Source organism: Macaca thibetana, chromosome 20 (genome assembly GCF_024542745.1).
Source record: "Macaca thibetana thibetana isolate TM-01 chromosome 20, ASM2454274v1, whole genome shotgun sequence".
Classification (NCBI taxonomy): Eukaryota; Metazoa; Chordata; class Mammalia; order Primates; family Cercopithecidae; genus Macaca; species Macaca thibetana.
The window spans coordinates 64,821,852-64,840,250 of record NC_065597.1 but is presented as its reverse complement, the minus strand read 5'-3'; the positions used below and the strand labels follow the sequence as shown (position 1 = coordinate 64,840,250).

The following is an 18,399-nucleotide window of genomic DNA, read 5'->3' as shown; positions in this document are numbered from 1 at the left end:
TTCAGTGGAAAATTCATTGCTTGGGGATGAGAAAGGTTGAAGCACCGAAAGCTGTACCAAGGGGAATGTTTGCCTCTGCCTCTGATACTGTCCTCTGCCTCTGTCCTGGGAGCGAGCTGGTTTTTAGCAGAGATGGAGTCCCACCTTGGCTGCAGTGAGCTCGAAAGGGACTTGGCAGCTCCGCTTTCTACCCAGCGAGCTGCCAGCACGACTGTTGCTTTCCACTCGGGCATAGTCTGCCCGAAAGCCCCAATTCAAGACAGCTTAGCTTACTCCTGGTGGCAATGGGAGCTGCCTGTTCAGCTCCAGCTCACCAGCCCCAGTGCCCACAGGATCAGCCTGGTTCCCAAGCTCTGCTCCTCTCCCCAGCAAGTGAGACGTGGGTGTCAAGAGAGTCTGAGGGATCCAGACCCGGCTGCATGGATCTTAACTTTGCTTTATTCATTCTACAAATACATACTGAGTGCACAGTCATGAATAAGATGTTCCTGCCCTGGTGAGTCTTATATTTTAGCAAATTAAAAAAAATCTTTGGAAAGGGCTGCCAGGTGAGGTTGGCCAGTCTGTACACTGCACAAAGGCACCTGGTCAAGGGGGAACATGGGGGTTGCAAACCAGTCTGGGTTCTGCTTGCCAAGTTGGCAGTGCTGGTGTGGAGCCTTTTAACCCAGAGGGGCATGTTTTTGTAGTTAACACACAGTCATCATAAGTGTGGATAAATCACTGTCTCCATGTCACAGATCTAAGTGATACTTACAGTCACACTCGTATAAGGGAATGGACTCCTGACTTCTTTGGAGGACCTCTCTGCAGGCACAGGCACAGTGTGCTGGAAGTGCCCCGAACCCCATTTGTCAGGTGGTAGGGCAGTGCTCAGAGGAATCGGGGCATGATGATGCAATTCCACGTCCAGTGGATTGTAAGTCCGCGCACCTTCCAAATGGTCACTTTTCCTCTCGGGCCTCTCTCTGCATGCAAATGTCTCCCTCTTCAAGCTCACCTTTTTCCTTGGGCCTCTCAAATGTCTTCTTTCCAGATTTCGTAGCTTTTCTTTCTTTAGCATCGCATGAGGGCAAGTGGTGCTACAACTGTCTTTCCCCAGAGTTCTGCCGCCTCTACTCTCCCACACCTCAGTCTCCTCACCTGTAGAAGGGGGTTAATCATTTGTACCCTGCTTCACTCGGTGTGTATGTGAAGGTGCTTTGAAGTCAAGTGCTCTGCAAACTGGAGAGAATTACTGCTAGTATTCCGTGAAACTGCAAGTTGACCCAATTCCACTCATTCATTTAATCCTTCCAATTTTTTTTTTTTTTTTTTTTTTTTTGAGACAGAGTCTTGCTCTGTTGCCCAGGCTGGAGTGCAGTGGCACAATCTCAGCTCACTGCAACCTCTGCCTCCCTGGGTTCAAGCAATTCTCCTGCCTCAGCCTCCCGAGTAGTTGGGAACTATAGGTGTGTGCCACTACACCTGGCTAATTTTTTGTATTTTTAGTAGAGGTGGGGTTTCACCACGTTGGCCAGGCTGGTCTTGAACTCCTGACCTCAAGTGATCTGCTCGCATTGGCCTCCCAAAGTGCTGGGATTACAGGTATGAGCCACCATGCCAAGGCCTTCCCCCATATCTTTAATGAAGGTCTACCACGTGCCTGGCACAGGATACCCACTGCCACCTCTATAGGATTCAGGCCTGGTTTCTAGTTTGGCCTTCAGGCTTTTCCCACCACACCCCAAATGCTGTCCCTGGCTTGTGGAGTGGGGCAGAGGGCCAGCCTGGGACTCTCACACCAGCCCGACTGGGGCAGACTCTCTGAACCCCTCTGGATCTCCAACTTGGGAGACCCTTGTCTTCTGCTATTTGTCAACCACAAGGTTCTGCCTAGAACTCCTTTCCCGAATCTCAAAGTTAAAAAAAAAAAAAACAAAAAACGCAGGGCCCCAGGGGTTGGAGTTGCATACATTTTTTTAATCCAAAGAAGTCAGCCTCCTAAGTATTGCTTAAACAGGTTTATCAGAATTAAGTAGGCACAACACTCATACTGTCAGAAAAGCCTTTCCAGCCAGGGGAGTAATGGGGCCCTCCCCAGCATGATGTCTGTTTTGCCAACTTGCTGAAGAACGAGTAACCTGAAATGAAGAAGCGAGAATCCCACCCTCAGCCCCCGACAGCTTCCTCAGCTTTTTCTTCTGAGTCACTCCCTGCAACAGCCGCTGCATCTAAGACCAGCCTCGGGCTAAACCCAGCTGGCCCGAAGGCTCAACTCACATCAAACGGAGCTGGGAGTTGCTTTTGCGTGTGTCCGCAGTTTGAAGTGTCCTCTCTGAAGGTGAAGTGGGGGAAGCAGGTGCGCTCCGGGGTGAAGTGCGGGGAGGCGAACTCTGGCTGGGTTCCTGTAAACTTCCATCGCAGCTGCAAATAATCAGAAGCCAAGGCCAGGCCATCGGAGTAACGCTGCGGGCAGATGAGGTCGTGGGACGCCCCGTGCATTCCCCCTTCTGTGGGAGCAGGTGCCTTCCCAACCTCAGCACTCAGTCCCAATCTCTTTTCTACTCTCCTGGGTCCAAATAGGAACCTCTCTGTTGGCACGAAGCTTTTGAGGGGAGCAGGCCTAACAAGAAGGAAAAAGGGGGGTTACTAGCATGGAAGCCCCACCCTGCCACCATGTTGGCTGGGGACAGGGACCAATCCATGAGGCTCAGGAGGTTTGGGGTGGGGCAGGGAAGTCTTCCTCCATCCTTTGAATTTGGGGAACCACTGGGAGCCCCAGACTCAGGCTGAAAACGTCTTTCTGCAATTTTTATTAAAACTCTTTTTAATGAATTTGCCTAATTTCTCAGAGGCCCTGGGCTGGAGAACCAGCACATTGTCACACGGGAGAGGAAGGTCTGTCCTGTTTATTGGGAGGGAGGAGGGGGACGCTGGTGCAGTCTGCTCAGGAGTCACCCAGGGTCTGAAGGCTGACTTGCAGCTCTGGGCCAGCTGAGCCAGCGCTGGGTAATGGGCAGGGCTTGGCAACACCTCCCACCTTGCCCGGAAAAATGCTTTGCAACCTACAGGAAGGCACTGGCCACAGCCAAGTCACTCAGCAGCCCACTTGGCTCCTTCTCTCAGGATGCAGCACTGTCTCCATGGCCTGGCCCCCTGGCAAGTCCCCGTTTCCCACTGCCTTCTCTATGTGCCCAGCTGGGTGCCAGTGTCGCTGCAGCACCTTGTGTTCCCATGCCCAACCCCTCTGCAGCCCCCTCAAGCCCTGCTCTGATTCCAAGCCTCATCTGCCAGCTCAGACTATCCCTTCCGCAAACTTCACTGAACATCTCGCAGAACTTGTATGTTAAACATGTGACATGTATTGGTGTTTGACAGGGTGCTATTGACATTTGGGGTAGGATAATTCTTGGATGTGGAGTGGCTGTTCTGGGCACTGAGTATTTAGCAGCATCCCTGGCTCCAGGCCACTAAGTGCCAGTAGCATCCCTGGTCACTGTAACAACTAAAAATGCCCTCCTACCCTTTTTCCAAGGTTGACCTAAGGGGGCAGAACTGTTTCCATTGAGATCCATGCATCGTATAGGATAAGAAACAGAGGTTCTTATCATTGTATAGGATATGAAACTGAGGTTCAGAGAAGCCAAGTAACCTGCCTAAAGATGCACAGCTATGAGAGGCAAAGCTGGCACTGGCTTGGTAATAACGATGGAAACAGTCTGAATGAGAGCAGCTACCATCTCCTGAGGTCTTAGCACAGGCTGAGGACCCTGCTTAGTGCCATGAGAACTTAACAGAGACTGTGGGTGCCTCACCCCATTCCCTCTACTCACTCTTCCTTGCAGGTTGACCTGCCCTTCTTTGCTGAGGCCTTTCTCTGCCTCCAGAGCCTGCTTGGTCCCCAGGCTGTAAGTGCAGGCAGGGCTAATGTCTCCCCATAGCTGCCCTCCACCAGGCTGCTCCTGAGACACCTGCTGGCCAGGAGCCCCGAGCAGAATCCGTTACTCAGATTCAGCTGCACAGATGCTCATTGCAGAGATCTCCAAGGCCTGCGGTCATCCTTGAGCCCATCTCAGATTTGTGTGGACAGGGTGTTAACAGAACATGAAATCAGCTGGATACAGTGGTTCATGCTTGTAATCCCAGCACTTCGGGAGGCTGGGGTGGGAGGATCACTTGAGGCCAGGAGTTTGAGACCAGCCTGGGCAACATAATGAGACTCTGTCTCCATAAAAGATTTAAAACTTAGCCAGGCACGGTGTAGTCTCAGCTACTTGGAAGGCTGAGGCAGGAGGACTGCGTGAGTCCAGCAGTTCAAGGCTGCAATGAACTATGACTGTGCCCCTGCACCACCCAGCCTGGGTGACAGAGACCCTGTCTCAAAAAAAAAAAAAAAAAAAAAAAAAAAAAAGGAGAAGATGGAATCATTCAGTGAGGACCTCACTCCTCTCCCAATCCTGTGACCACAAGCAGCATCCCCGACAGTCCCAGCCAGGCGTTAGTCTGGCTGTAGCTGCTCTCTTGTGTGCAGATCTCCAGTCTGAATGGGCTACACGTGGAATCTACTAACACTCCTGTTTTCATTGTGTTTATCTGTAGGGTTGCCTTCTATTTATAGCAAGTGATGCCAAGTTTCCATTTCTGGTAGTAATATAGTTTCTCTTTTCAAAGTGGCTCACGCCTGTAATCCCAGCACTTTGGGAGGCTAAGGCGGGTGCATCACTTGAGATCAGGAGTGTGAGGCCAGCCTGGCCAACATGGCTAATTGAGGTCAGGAGTTCAAGACCAGCCTGGCCAACATGGCTAAACCCCATCTCTACTAAAAAAAAAAAAAAGAAAGAAAAAAAAGAAAAGAAAAAAGAAAAAAAAAATTAGCAAGGCATGGTGGCAGGCGCCTGTAGTCCCAGCTACTCGGGAGGCTAAGGCAGGAGAATCTCTTGAGCTGGGGGAGCAGAGGTTGCAGTGAGCCGAGATCATGCCACTGCACTCCAGCCTGGGTGACACAGTGAGACTGTGTCTCAAAAAAACACAAAAGTTTCTCTTTTCAAAAGGTTTCACTTTAAAAGGAGCCAATTTAAAGAAAACTGTTAATAGTTCAGGTAACAGGCAGACAGAGGAAAAGCTGCTGAGTGTTGTATGAGGTTTGAGGGCTTTGATCCCAGCTGGTCCCACTCACTCCACAACAGAGAATAAAAGGGTCCAGAGAGGGTGGTGATCTCTGCCTGAAGTCACACAGTGATTCGAGGACAGGGATGTGACCCCAGACTTCTATATCTAGGGCTGGAGGATGTCCTGGGACACAGTTCAATTCTCATCCGTCACCCACTTTGGCTATGAGAGATCAACCCCTTTCCTCCTGTGTCTTGCAGTGGCAGCCTTGGCAAACCCTAAATGAAAATCGTGACAACACTTGACATTTATGAAGCATTTACTTCGTGTTCACCTTGTACTACTCTAACTCATGTCTTTTTTTTTTTTTTTTTTTTTTTTTTTTTTTTGAGACGGAGTCTCGCTCTGTCGCCCAGGCTGGAGTGCAGTGGCCGGATCTCAGCTCACTGCAAGCTCCGCCTCCCGGGTTCACGCCATTCTCCTGCCTCAGCCTCCCGAGTAGCTGGGACTACAGGCGCCCGCCACCTCGCCCGGCTAGCTTTTTTTGTATTTTTTAGTAGAGACGGGGTTTCACCGTGTTAGCCAGGATGGTCTCGATCTCCTGACCTTGTGATCCGCCCGTCTCAGCCTCCCAAAGTGCCGGGATTACAGGCTTCAGCCACCGCGCCCGGCTTGTCTAACTCATGTCTTAACTCACTTATTCCTCAAAAACAACTCTAGGAGGTGGGGCCAAGTAGGACCATTATCCCTGCATTTCACATGGAGCTCAGAGAGGTTAAGCAAGCTGTGCAAGGCCACACAGCTCATAAATGGCAGAGCCAGGATTTGAACCTCTGTGGCCTGATCCCAAAGCCGAAACCACTCGGCACTGCAGGTTCATCCCTTTTCTCTAAGGCAGGGGTATCCAATCTTTTGGCTTCCCTGGGCCACAATGGAAGAACCGTCTTGGGCCACATATAAAATACACTAATGATAACTGATGAGCTAAAAAATAAAACAAAATCAAAAAAAAAAAACCAAAAAACAACTAACAAACAAACCAAAAAAAAATTCTTTTCTTTTTTTTGAGACAGAGTCTTGCTTTGTCACCCAGGCTGGAGTGCAATGGCATGATCTGGGCTCACTGCAGTTCCAGGTTCAAGAAATTTTCCTGCCTCAGCCTCCTGAGTGGCTGGGACTACAGGCGCATGCCACCATGCCTGGCTAATTTATGTATTTTTAGTAAAGATGGGGTTTCACCATGTTGGCCAGGCTAAAATCTCACGAGGTTTTAAGCAAGTTTAGGAATCTGTGTTGGGCCACAGTCCAAGCCGTCCTGAGCTGTACGCAGCCTGCAGGCCGCACCACGGGTTAGACAAGTTTGCTCTAAGGCACCAAGAGCCCCAGACTGAAAAGCACCCCAGAGCTGCAGCTTGTAGAACCCAGGGCAGCAGGTTCTCCAACCTTCTGACATCATTAGAGCACAGCACACAAGTTATCAGTCACTAGATCTTTTCCCCCTTTCTGAAACTGTAAGCCTTCACTCCAGGCCATTCCCCAAAGCTGGACAGAGGACGTGGCTGGCTTCTGTAGTCAGAATGACAGTTGGGTACTAGATCCACTTTGTGAAGCAATGTCTCAGCTCAATAACTCTGCAGAGAAGCTGCCTGGTTCAGGATGTGGCTTAAGAAGATGGCCCTTGCATTTTACGGGCACTGGTAGGCGCGGCTCTGAAAGTGGTAGAAGGGGATTCTTTCCTGGAGTTCAGCTGCCCACTGTGCTGCTCCTCAGGGCAAACCCTGTGAGATCTGGATTCAGCCTGTCTGCGCTGATTGTAGTTCTGCCCCTCCCTGGCTGTGTGACCTCAGACAAGTTACCCACTCTCTCTGGGCCGGTTTCCTCATCCGGAAAAGGGGACAATGCCCACCGCATTGGGTTGTTTGTGTCTGTGGAGTGCCTGGCAATACCCAGCACACATGAGGCATCAGTACGTGGTGGTTCCTTCCCTCCTTAGCCCTACCTGTTCCCAGGTAGAAACCAATACCGGCAGGGAACCTTCTCAAGGCTGGGGGCCTTCTGAGAGCAGTAGCGCTTTTCCTCCTTCAAAGACTTTGCCTTCTAGAAACCCATTGCTCATTCCTTTCTTCAAGTACCAAAACAATCAATTAAAGTGGCTAAAGACAGATGGCACCCTCCCCTGCTCACGCAGCCACTCTGATCCTCCACCCTGGTGACTGGGTGGCCGTCTCCTAGTGGCCGGAAGGTCCATGTCCCTGAGGAAAGCCAGTGTCACAGAGAAATGATGGCCACTTTCTCAAACCTGGCTTCTGATTTGCATGTTGGCTGCCAAAGCTGATCAGGAGTGGGCTTTGTGAAGATGCCTGGTCCACCACGTGCCTCCGGCTGACCACATCCAAGACTCCCTGAGGCCTCTGGAAGGACAGCACTTGCCCAGTGCCTCCCTCCAGGTCCTGCCACATCCAAGAACCACCTGGACTACTATTTACTTAGTATTTTAAATCAATGCACTTTTTAAACTCCAATTTTTAAAAAAGATCATTTATGTCACTATATAACACCCAAAGCAGTAGAATTTATCATACACAGAAGGCAATGCTAAAAATACAATGAAAATGGAACCATGAATTCTAGCTTGATACCCTTGGCCTGTACAACTGAGCCTGGTGCCAGTTAAAAGGGCAAAGCAGTAGGTGCTCAGGGGGTGTCGGGCCCCTGAAAGCCGATCTGCTCCGCTGCTGCGTATTCACTGCCACCCTGGGACGCCTCCAGCAGAGCACCTCACTCGGGGAAGCATCAGGACAGTGTGGCCAGGAGCCCAATGCTGCCACCTCATAGATGGGTATCTGAGGTAAGTCATCAAACTTCTGCAAGCCTCAGTTTCCTCCCTTGTCTAATGGAACCCTCCTTGGCGGCTTCACAGGGTGACGCTTGGGGCAAGTGATGGAGATGGGGGAGAGGCAGTTATTTTTAACCACCCAGCCAAGCCACTTGCCAGGAGGGACTCCCAGAAATGAAGCCTTGCCCTGGAGGGAGTTCCCCGCCACTCCAAGCTTGAGGCCTGGGATGGCAGCTGTGAGGGTACCAGCATCATCTGGGGACTCACTGGGTACCAATTATCACTGCTCTTGGGCTACTTCAAAGGCTGCCCACACAGACACACCCTCCTTGGTAACCAATCCTCAGGAGGAAGGGCGCCCAAAGAAAGGGGGGAAGGCTTCCTGGGCTAGAGCCCCTTCAGGGTCTGACACACCATTGACACTGACCACCTCACTCACTAAGCAAGCACCGACTATACATCATTCACTATCCCAATCTAATTTGCACAAGCCCTTAGGCAAAAATAGTAGCAAATTATATGCTACTATTATCCCTGTTTTACAGAGAAGGAAACCGAGGCTTAGGAGATGAAGTCTGAGGTGTTGGTGGAGCTGGGATTTAAACCAAGATGTGTCCAACTGCAAAGCAGTTGTAAGCAACAATTTTAGAGGGTACAGGGAGGTGACCCTAAGTAACAAGGAATCACATATAGTGAGCAAGCAATTTGCTTTTCAGTTTTTGGTCAATCCTTATGATTATTTAGAGGAGAAAGTTCAGTTTGGTGCTGGTGTATCTTATGTTTATCACCTGACAGTTGTTAATCTCTTTTTAACAAACAGAGAGCAGGCCAAGGCCCTGTGTCTTTAGCTGGCTTTGGTATTTGGCCAAAAGTTAATGGCTTTGGCAGTTAGGGTTTTTATCCATGCCAAGTGATGACGGTTTTCTCTTTAGTGACATAGACATTCTTTTTAAAATAAATTCACCTAAAAAAGTAGTTTTACAAATGGAGCACTAAAACTAGTGCATTTCATCTTAAACTGCAAATTATAAAGGGAATAATAGCAACTTGACAGTGGAGAGACCTGGCAGACACCACCTTCACCAACTGATCAAAGTTAACGTTGCCAGAAAGGGGACAGATGGCACGTGCCTCTCGGTAAGATGCACTGAAGACACACACTCACTTCTGCAATATTCCTGCCAAGAACGCCTCATCTGAATCTAATCTCAAATATAACCATCAGACAAACCCAAATTGAGAGACAGTTTACAAAACACCAGCCTTGTACTCTTCTAATATGTCAATGTCACAAGAGATAAAGACAGACTGAGGAGCTGATCCAGACTGAAGAAGGCTCGAGATTAATGCAAAAGTTGATCTGGGATTGCATCCTGGACCTCAACTCTCTCTTTTTTATTGTTCGGGGACACTACTGGGACAATTTTTTGGTTTTTTTTTTTTTTGAGATACGGTCTCACTCAGTTGCCCGGGCTGGAGTGCAATGGTGCAATAACTCGCTGCAGCCTTGAACTCCTGGACTCAAGCGATCCTCCTGCCTGAGCCTTCCGAGTAACTGGGACTATGGGCGTGTACCACCACACCTGGCTATTTTTTTTTCCTACTTTTTGTAGAGACGGGATCCCACTAAGTTGCCCAGGCTGGTCTTAAACTCAAGTGATCCTTCCACCTCAGCCTCCATAAAATTTGAATAAAGTTGTAGACGAGATTGGTCATAGGATTGTATATTGTGTCAATACTAGATTTGCTGATTTTGACAACCCTACTGTGGTTATGCAAATTTGTCCTTGTTCTAAGGAAATAAACACTGAATTATTTAGGAGTAAAGGTACATAATGAACCCATTTTCAAATGCTTATGAAAATTACACATATACACGTGTGTGCATATACACAGGCATGCATATACAAACAGGGAATGGCATGCATGCATGTATACATGAGCAAAGTGCTAATTGGTGCACTTGGTGAATTTGGGTGGGCATTCTTTGTGCTCTTGCAACTTTTCCGCATGTGTGAAATTATTTTTTAATTTTTTTATTCAGGAAAAAGGAGCAAGAGTGTGTATGACACAGGCTTGGCAGAAACTATGAGCTGGTGTTCCAAAGTCGGGGATGGGGAGCCCTCACTGGGGGCGCCCCTCAAACCCTCGGTGCTGTGGCCAGGGAGCCGGGCTGGCAGCCTTCCCTGGCTTTGTTCCCTTGGCCGCCACCTCCCCATTCTGTGCCTCCGTTGATTTGTGAGACGGGGATAAAGATGTCTGCCACTTTTATTGTGATCTTGGGTTTCCCAAAAGCAGACTATGCTTTCAGAAGTTCTGGGAGGAAAGCTAGCAGATACGCCAGAAATGTGAATATCCAAATTGAGAGGAGCCCTCACTTTCTTAGTTCAGCAAAACAGACACACGGGCTATAAGTGGGGCAGATCCTGCCTGTTTCTTGGCTGAAATCTCCAGTTTGTATAATGCAGGGCTAAGAGAGTGGGGCCCTTGACGTCTCACTGTGTTGAGACACATACTGGGGTTTTCTCCTGTCTGAAGACGCAGCTGGCACCAATGTACTCTGTGGCCAAGGACCTTCTGGGTGAGCCTCATGTCAGGAGCAGAGTTGGAGAGGTGGCCAGGCCTGGGGGCACACTTGTCTCCCTGTGTCACCATTGTCTGTCTCTTGCTTAGATGACAGCCACAGCTTCCTGGCCTGGTTTCCTGCATCCGCCCTTACCCCTGCCTGTGGGATCTCCCATAACTCAAATCTGACTGTGTCCCTGCGGCAGGTTTGGGTTTCTGAGCTGGGCAGCTGTATGTCCAGCACAGGGGTTCTGCTGACAGCAAGGCCACAAATTGGCAAGGAGGGACCAGGTTAGGAAGGAGCAGCTGTGGTTCCTAGTCGGGAGGTAACTGAAGCCTAGTAAATCCTGGAATAAGATAGACCAATGAATTGGATAACCCTCAGCTCCAAAGCTGAGCTGTAGCAGGACAAGCCAACTCTGGTGGCAATGTTCTCCAGTCTCTGCATTTTCAGCTCACTGTGTGCCAAGAGAGGGCTGGCAGGTACCAGGGCCTTTCGCTTTCATTAGGAACTGGGACGAAGAATCCAACTGAGCTGCCTCTGCACCAGAACTGCTGGGACGTGAGGACTCTCCCTGGCTCCCAGGCCAGCCACTGCGGCCCTTTCTCCTGGGAAGGAGGGAGCTCCTGATTCCCCATTCCCTGCTCCTGGGCAACAATTAACACTCTAGGAAGACCACAGAGCCGGCTCTCCAGGGTTCTGGTGCCCTGAGGACCACAGGGCAGCAAGAAAGATCTCCTGAGGGTGCTGGGGCTGGGAAGGCAGAGTGGGAAGTCCCCCCCAGCTAGGCTAGACCTGGACCTCCCTGGCACTCAGGCAGCCTATCCTCTTTTGCTCATGGAATATAAATATTCGTGCACGAGTATAGGTGCAGGTTTCTACGTTCACAAGGGCATGGGTATAACACGCTTTCCATTAAATCTGACTATGAATACGAGTGGTTAATATTAAAACATCTCTTACTATATACAAGGAGGTCTAAGTGCTTTATGTATATCTCACTTAGTCCTCACAACAAGGGAGATTTTCATTATTTCCATTTTCTAGAAGAGGAAACCAAAGTACCGGGAGGTTAAGCAGCATGCCCAAGGTCACAGCTACCCTAGGATGTGAACCCAGGGCCCTGGCTCTTAACCATGACCCTAATACTGCCTCCTCAAGTAGGTGCTCAGCAAGTGTTTGAAGAAATGAATTACGTGGGTCCACACATAAGAGAGAGAAAAAAAAGAGGGAACAAAAGTGGGTGCGCCTGTTCATCTTGATACTCATCCTGGGCCCCACTGCGTGACATGCCCCTTGCCCTTAGTCACTGTTTCCTGGATTGGCATGTGGGGAACACATGTGACCACATGAGAACGACTGAGAAAAAACAGGACTGACTACCGGCATTCCCCTGCTTATGGAAAGGGGCCTGGAGATGAGGCTCAGTCAGATCATCTTGAGGTCTTTCCCAGCGGCTTCCCTGCTGCTAGCCACCTCTCTCATACCCCGGGGTTCTGAGCTTCCTCAGCACTTGAAGGCAAGACCTCCTTGGCTTGGATTTGAGGGTGGGGAGGGGGGAAGGCTGTGCATGGCTTCCACCACTTCTCCAGGCCTCCCCACTTCCCAGGGTCAGGCCCTGACACCCCGAGAGCTTTGCAAGGGTGTCCCTGAGAGATACTTCCTGGTGTTTCTGCTTAAACAGCGTTTGCTGCAAAATATGTCGAAGCATTTGGGATTCAGTTTTTAGTTCAGAATATGCCAATGTTTTCATTTGGAAGGGGAAGTGTTTCTGTTGATGTGATAAAGAGATAAAATAAGACGTTCTTCACCAAGTTACACTGCTTCAAAGTCAAGTGCTTGGCTTGGAGACAGGGATTTATCTTGGGACCGCAGGGCCTTAGCACATGGCCTGGCAGAAGAGCAGGCAGGGTCAAAGTCTGTTGAATGAGTGAGTGCATATGCAAAGGGCCTAGACCCAGGAGTGCCATAGAATCAACGCTCACTACAGATTTTGAATGGATTTCATAGGTTCTACTTCTGAGAGTTGTTCTCAGTCTGTTCATGTTTCTCTATCTTCACTAAACTCCCCTCATCCAAGCCTCTGTCATGTCTGGCCTGGACAACCAACAGCCTCTGAGGTGGTGTCCCTGCTTCCCCTCTTACCCCTCAGCTCATTCTGTCCACAATTGCCAGAGTCATCTTTACAAAATGGGAATGTGATTGTGTCATCTCCTGCCTAGAACCTTCCAATGGCTTTCCACTGCTCTTGGCTATGGCCTTCCAGGTCCTCCATGTATGGTTCCCGCCCACCTCACTGACCTCTCCTGGGGCTGTTCTCCAGCCACATGGGCCTCCTTTTGGTTGCTGGAAAAACCAACTCTCTCTCACCTGAAGGTCTTGGCACTACTGGACTACCAGCACCCTCAGCCTGGACTGCTTTTCTCTAGATCCTTCTATCGAATTAAGGCTCAGCTCAAAAGCATCATCTCCTTAGAGAGCCTTTCTATGACCCCTCAGCTAAAGCAGCCCACCATCTCTATTCTACTGGTTCACTTGTTTTACTCCATGTCTACACCTACAGAGACCATCTACTAGATGCCAGGCACAGTTTTAAGTGCTGAGGACACGGCACTGAACACGGCTCACATCCTTCTTGCCTGTCTTCATAGCTCTGAAAAAATCTGATTCTCTTGTTTGGGTTCCTACTAGTCTTCCTCACCAAGTGCCAAAGGGCCAAGGCTGGGTCTGTCTTCCTCACTGTGTTCACTCACCAGGCACTGTACTGAACAAAAAAGTGTTTGTTCCGTAAAAGAACGGACGGATGGCAGGCAGGCAGGCTGGGGAGGTGTGCAGAGCAGCTGGCACACGCTCCCCCTGGCACTTGGCTCTTGCTAAGATCTTACTGAGCTCAACGGAAGCTTTCTTCAAAGAAATCTCACTGTGGACCCCTTAGGAGAGCCCTCTGCACCCAGCTATGCTGCCAGTAGGTCCTACCCCACCCTGTACCACCACCTGCAACAGACTCAATGTTTGTGTCTCCTCAAACTTCATATGTTGCAACCCTGATCCCAAATGATGGTATTGGGGGGTGAGGCCTTAGGGAGGTGATTAGGTCATGAAGGCAGAGCCTTCATGGATGGGATTAGTGCCCTTATAAGAACAGTAAGAAATAAATGCTTAAGTCCCCCAGCCTCTGGTATTCTGTTATAGAAGACTGAACTAAGACACCCTCTGCCTGTGGTTGTCTTGGCAAAGCCAGGTAATGCAGGAGAGGGGTGGACTCAGCCTGCTTGGGGTGAATGGTATTAGCGTCCATTTTCCTAAAGGAGCCCTTGCTTACCATAACTCAGCATCCCCTCTTCATTGCCACTGAGGCCCTGTGCCAAGTGACACTCCAGTACTGTCCAGCCTCAGGGGCTGAGCCAAGGCGTTCCTGCCTGCCCTGTGACCCTCACCAGTCCCGGAGGCTGCCTGACAGCTTATCTGGTCATGTGTTCTCTCTCACTGAGTCCAGCTGCCTCTCTTCCTGGCGACTATGACCAAGTCTTACTCCTCCCTGGACCTTCATTTCCCTACCTCTCACATACACAGTGGGTTGGATGCTGGATGCAAAGCTCCCTCATCACAGCCCCAAAGACAGGACTTGACCATCTCAGTGCAATGACCCTGTGGTCCCTTCTCCCAAGGACCTAAGAGCCCCCTGAGTGCTTGCAAACACTGCAGACAAAGCGAGCCCTAGCACCAGCTCCCTGCCTGCCTGTTCTGTGAAGGGAGCCTACAAAACTGGCAGCCCCTGCAGTTCTGAGCTGCAGAACTGATGAGCTGGGGCACCCTGAAATCTGACTCCAAAATAGCAGCAAACCCAAGGCCAAAAGGAAGTACAGGCTTCTTTGCTTGAGATTTCTCCTCTCACAGCCTTGGCCTGGAGCCCCTGCACTTAATCCCCACCCAGCCACCCAAGGGCCACAGTACAAATATGATTCGTGCCTGGCTCCCTGTGCCTTCTGACACCTCTAAATCTTTATCCTTCTAGGATGACCGAGAATCCCCCAAAAGCCAAGGTCATCATCAAGCCAGGATGAGGATTGGGGGAGGAGCGAACAGCTCTTCCTCAAATAGATTTGGAAGCGAAGGCTTTTTCCATAAGCTTTGGGGGGTAAGTCACAGGGTGACCCCAAATGTAACTTAGTCTCGGGGTTCCCTTCCTTTTCACCAACTGTCCCCTTTGCTGAGGGAAGCTTTCTAGCCCAAACGAAGGACTTAAGAGGGGTCTGGCCATTCCTGGCATCCAGTTAGACCTGGAGGAGGTGAAGGGAGAAGCCTGAGGGAGGGGTGTGTATCCGGCCTGGGGATGCCTCCCTCTCCCTTGCCAGCGCCCCAAACCGCCCTCATCCTGTTCGGAGATGGCACTTACAGGCCTCGGAGGCAGGGGAGGATCTCCTCCTGGGGAACCATCCCCGTCCAGATGGTGCCCCCAACCAGCTGCGGCGGCATGATCTGGGCGGCTGGTCCAGGGCGTGGGTTGCGGCTCGAGGGAAGAGGGGAACGGCAGTCGAGACCCTACTCCAAGTACCCATCAAAGACGTCGAGCTCCGAGTCAGCATCGTAAAGGCCCGAGCCGGGGTCGGAGAGTACACCGAGGTCCACGAGCGCCTGGTCCATGTCCTCGGGCAGGAAGACAAGGCCCACGTTAAGGACGATGTACTCCATAAGGAAGGCGTAGTACAGGATCAGCACATTGACGAAGAACAGGCCCACGTAGAACATAGAGGGCAGCAGCGGCGGCGGCACGTAGGGGACCAGGGGGCCCAGTGCGTCCAGGTGGGCCGCGACCCGGGCGCCGAGCATGCAGCGGGTGGTAAGGGCGGCGGCGGCCCGGCGATCCCGGCGAACTCAGCCGCTGCGGCGCCCGGGCGGCCGGCGAGGGCACAGCGCAGCCATCCAGGGGTGCCCTGGGGCCCGACAGAGGCGGCGCCGGGCTCCAGATGTCCCCTGGCAAACGCGCCCCGACCCCTGAAATACGCCGGGCGGGTCACCGCACCCCCAGATGTGCCCAGAAGGCCCTCTCGACCGCCCAGACGGCGAGACGGGCCCCCCTGAAGTGGCCGGCGGCTGCCCGGCTCCCTCGAGGCGCCTCTCTGGCGCTCGCAGGGCCTCGCAGCCGGCGGGGATCCCACCGCGGCTGAGCGTCTAGGGCCGGTCCCGGCAGCTGTCTCTCCCGCCCGACCCCGCAGGTCCTCGCGCCCCCCCGCGCGCCCCCGCAGGCCCAGCGCCCATGGCTGCGGCCGCCGCGTCTCTCTCCGGGTCGCGCTCGGAGCTCCGCCTCCCGAGCGGCCCCGAGCTGGTTCGCCGGCCGGCCCCTGCATACGCTCATTGGCCGGCTCGACGCCCGCGCTGACTGGCCCGGGCCTCCAGGGGGCGGATACCGCTTCGCTCCGCCCCTCGGAGCGCTCGCGTCTGAGTTGCTTTCCTGGTTCGGGTCTGCGCTCAGATTCGCTCTGCATATCAAATAGCGGGAGGGAAAAGAGATTGAACACAATTCAAACCTAGACATAATGCTAAGGCCTCAAAAGCCGAAGAAAACCCGGGCTTCCGCTGCACCTTGATGCATGCGTCTTTGGGACTCCGTTTCTCCTTTGAAAGGAGGCGGGGTCGGGGAGGGGCGACGGACGGTTGCCCTGAAAATCTTGGACATTCCCAAAGCGCCAGTTTTCATGGTGATCAACCAGTGTCCCCTTCGCTTCTCCAAACTCTGGTTGCTGGAAGGTCTGCCCACTAGGGAACCTGCATCCTAGAGTTAAGGAATACCTGAATAGATTCCGAGGTAGTTCAGATCTTCAACCATAAGGTTGCTTTTTGTTTCTTTTTAGTTTGTAAATCATGTTTAAAAGCAATAATACATATGGCTAAACATTCGAACAACCTTGAAGTACACAGAAAAGGGAGTCTCTCCCACCCACTGGTTCCCCCTGCTCTTGGGTAACCACCGTATGTCTTTCAGGAAAACATGGTCTTGCCTGAAGAGCCTTCCAAAGCAGTTCAAGACACCTTTAAATCTCAGGCCACACTGAGCTGAGTATTTTCCATGCACTGCTTAATCGGAGGCACACAAGGCAGCGTAGTGTGTATGTGCGTACTTTTTACGGATGAAAAATAGGAGCCCAGGGAGCCTACATTTCTGAGCCTGGGTGTGTTTCTTTGGAGGCCAGATCCTGTTCTTTTCTGCCCCATGACTTTGTCTTGCCCCACTTTATATGAATTACAGGGCAAACCATTAACTCTCCACTCTTATCCATTTCTCCAACTGCTGAAGGTGAAACAAACCTTTACTCATTCATGCACTTTACCAATGTTTTTTAAACACCTACTATGTGCCAAACCTTTTGCTAGGCACTGGGGAGAATACTGGCCTCTGGCCCAGTTCTTTCTTGAGCAGAGTTAATGGGACACAGCGGACCTTTAAAAAGGATGATATATATAAGTGACTGAATGAATGAATGGATGGTAAACTTGAGAAGTCTTGCCCACATCGAACTTACTACTTCTAATCCAGGGGAGAAATTAGATATATTCTGGCTCATGCAGAAAGTTGGGTTATTTCCTTTTTCACTTTAAAGTGGTACTTTGGGAAATAGCATGGATTCTGGGTGAAGATCAGAAAAAATTAGGAATCCCAGCTACTGGAAGTGAGGCAGGAGAATGGCGGGAACCCGGGAGGCGGAGCTTGCAGTGAGCCGAGATCGCGCCACTGCACTCCAGCCTGGGCAACAGCGTGAGACTCCGTCTCAAAAAAAAAAAAAAAAAAAGTGGTACTGGGAAATAGCATGGATTCTGGGTGAAGATCAGAGGAATCCTCTGGAAGTACAAAATTTTCAGTTTGGTGCATTGTTGCTTGCAGGCTTTTCCAACACACACACTTAATTGAAGTGGAAAAAGAAAAAGGTTGTCAGGACAAATAAGGCTGTTACCTATTTAGTGTCATTTTGGTTTATAAAGGGAATGAAAAATAAGGGTGCGGGCATGGATATGAACCCTGGTTTTGCCACTTATTAACTGCATGATCTTGCGTAAGTCAACCTCTCTGTGACTCAGTTTCCGTGATGATAAAATAGGTTTGATAATAGTACCCAACTCATAGGATGGTTGTGAAAATTAAATACCTTAATATGTAAAGTCCTTAGGACAGTGGCTTTGCATAGTATACACCATCCAATACTGTCAGGCCTCTGAGCCCAAGCCAAGCCATCGCATCCCCTGTGACTTGCACGTATATGCCCAGATGGCCTGAGGTAACTGAAGAATCACAAAAAAGTGCAAATGCCCTGCCTCGCCTTAACAGATGACATTCTACCACAAAAGAAGTGAAAATGGCAGGTCCTTGCCTTAAGCGATGATAGGATCTTGTGAAATTCCTTTTCCTGGCTCATCCTGGCTCCGAAAGCTCCCCAACTAAGCACCTTGTGACCCCTACTCCTGCTCGCCAGAGAACAACCCCCCTTTGACTGTAATTTTCCTTTACCTACCCAAATCCTAAAAAACGGCCCCACCCTTATCTCCCTTTGCTAACTCTCTTTTCGGACTCAGCCCGCCTGTACCCAGGTGATTAAAAAAGCTTTATTGCTCACACACGGCCTGTTTGGTGGTCTCTTCACACGGACGCGCATGACAAATACTATTCTTATTCTTATTATAAACCTAATAATTGTCACTATGTGGTGACTTTCCTTGACCCACCTTCGCCGATTCCCTCTCCGGTACTGCGCCTAAAGCTTCCAATTCCCGCCCACCGGGGCTATTCTCCGGGTCGCTCCTCCTCCCGCCCCGCCTTTTCTGGATGGCCGTAGGCCCGCAGTTGCGCGATGCACGCAGGGCCTTGTAGTCCCATCGCGGAGTCCTGTCGCCCAAGGCCTCGCGGATGAACTGT

At 50.9% G+C, this 18,399-nt stretch overlaps 1 protein-coding gene across 1 annotated transcript; it reads right to left on the bottom strand.

Moving 5' to 3' along the window:
* Nucleotides 1–1,941: 1,941 nt before the first annotated feature.
* DEXI (Dexi homolog) lies at nt 1,942–15,812 on the bottom strand. The gene is made up of 2 exons (XM_050774639.1): nt 14,890–15,812; nt 1,942–2,605 (listed from the first exon to the last, which is right to left on the bottom strand). Exon 1 carries the CDS (start codon nt 15,321–15,323, stop codon nt 15,036–15,038), a length of 288 nt encoding a protein of 95 aa, XP_050630596.1. The 5' UTR covers nt 15,324–15,812; the 3' UTR covers nt 1,942–2,605; nt 14,890–15,035.
* Between the last annotated feature and the right edge of the window lie 2,587 nt (nt 15,813–18,399).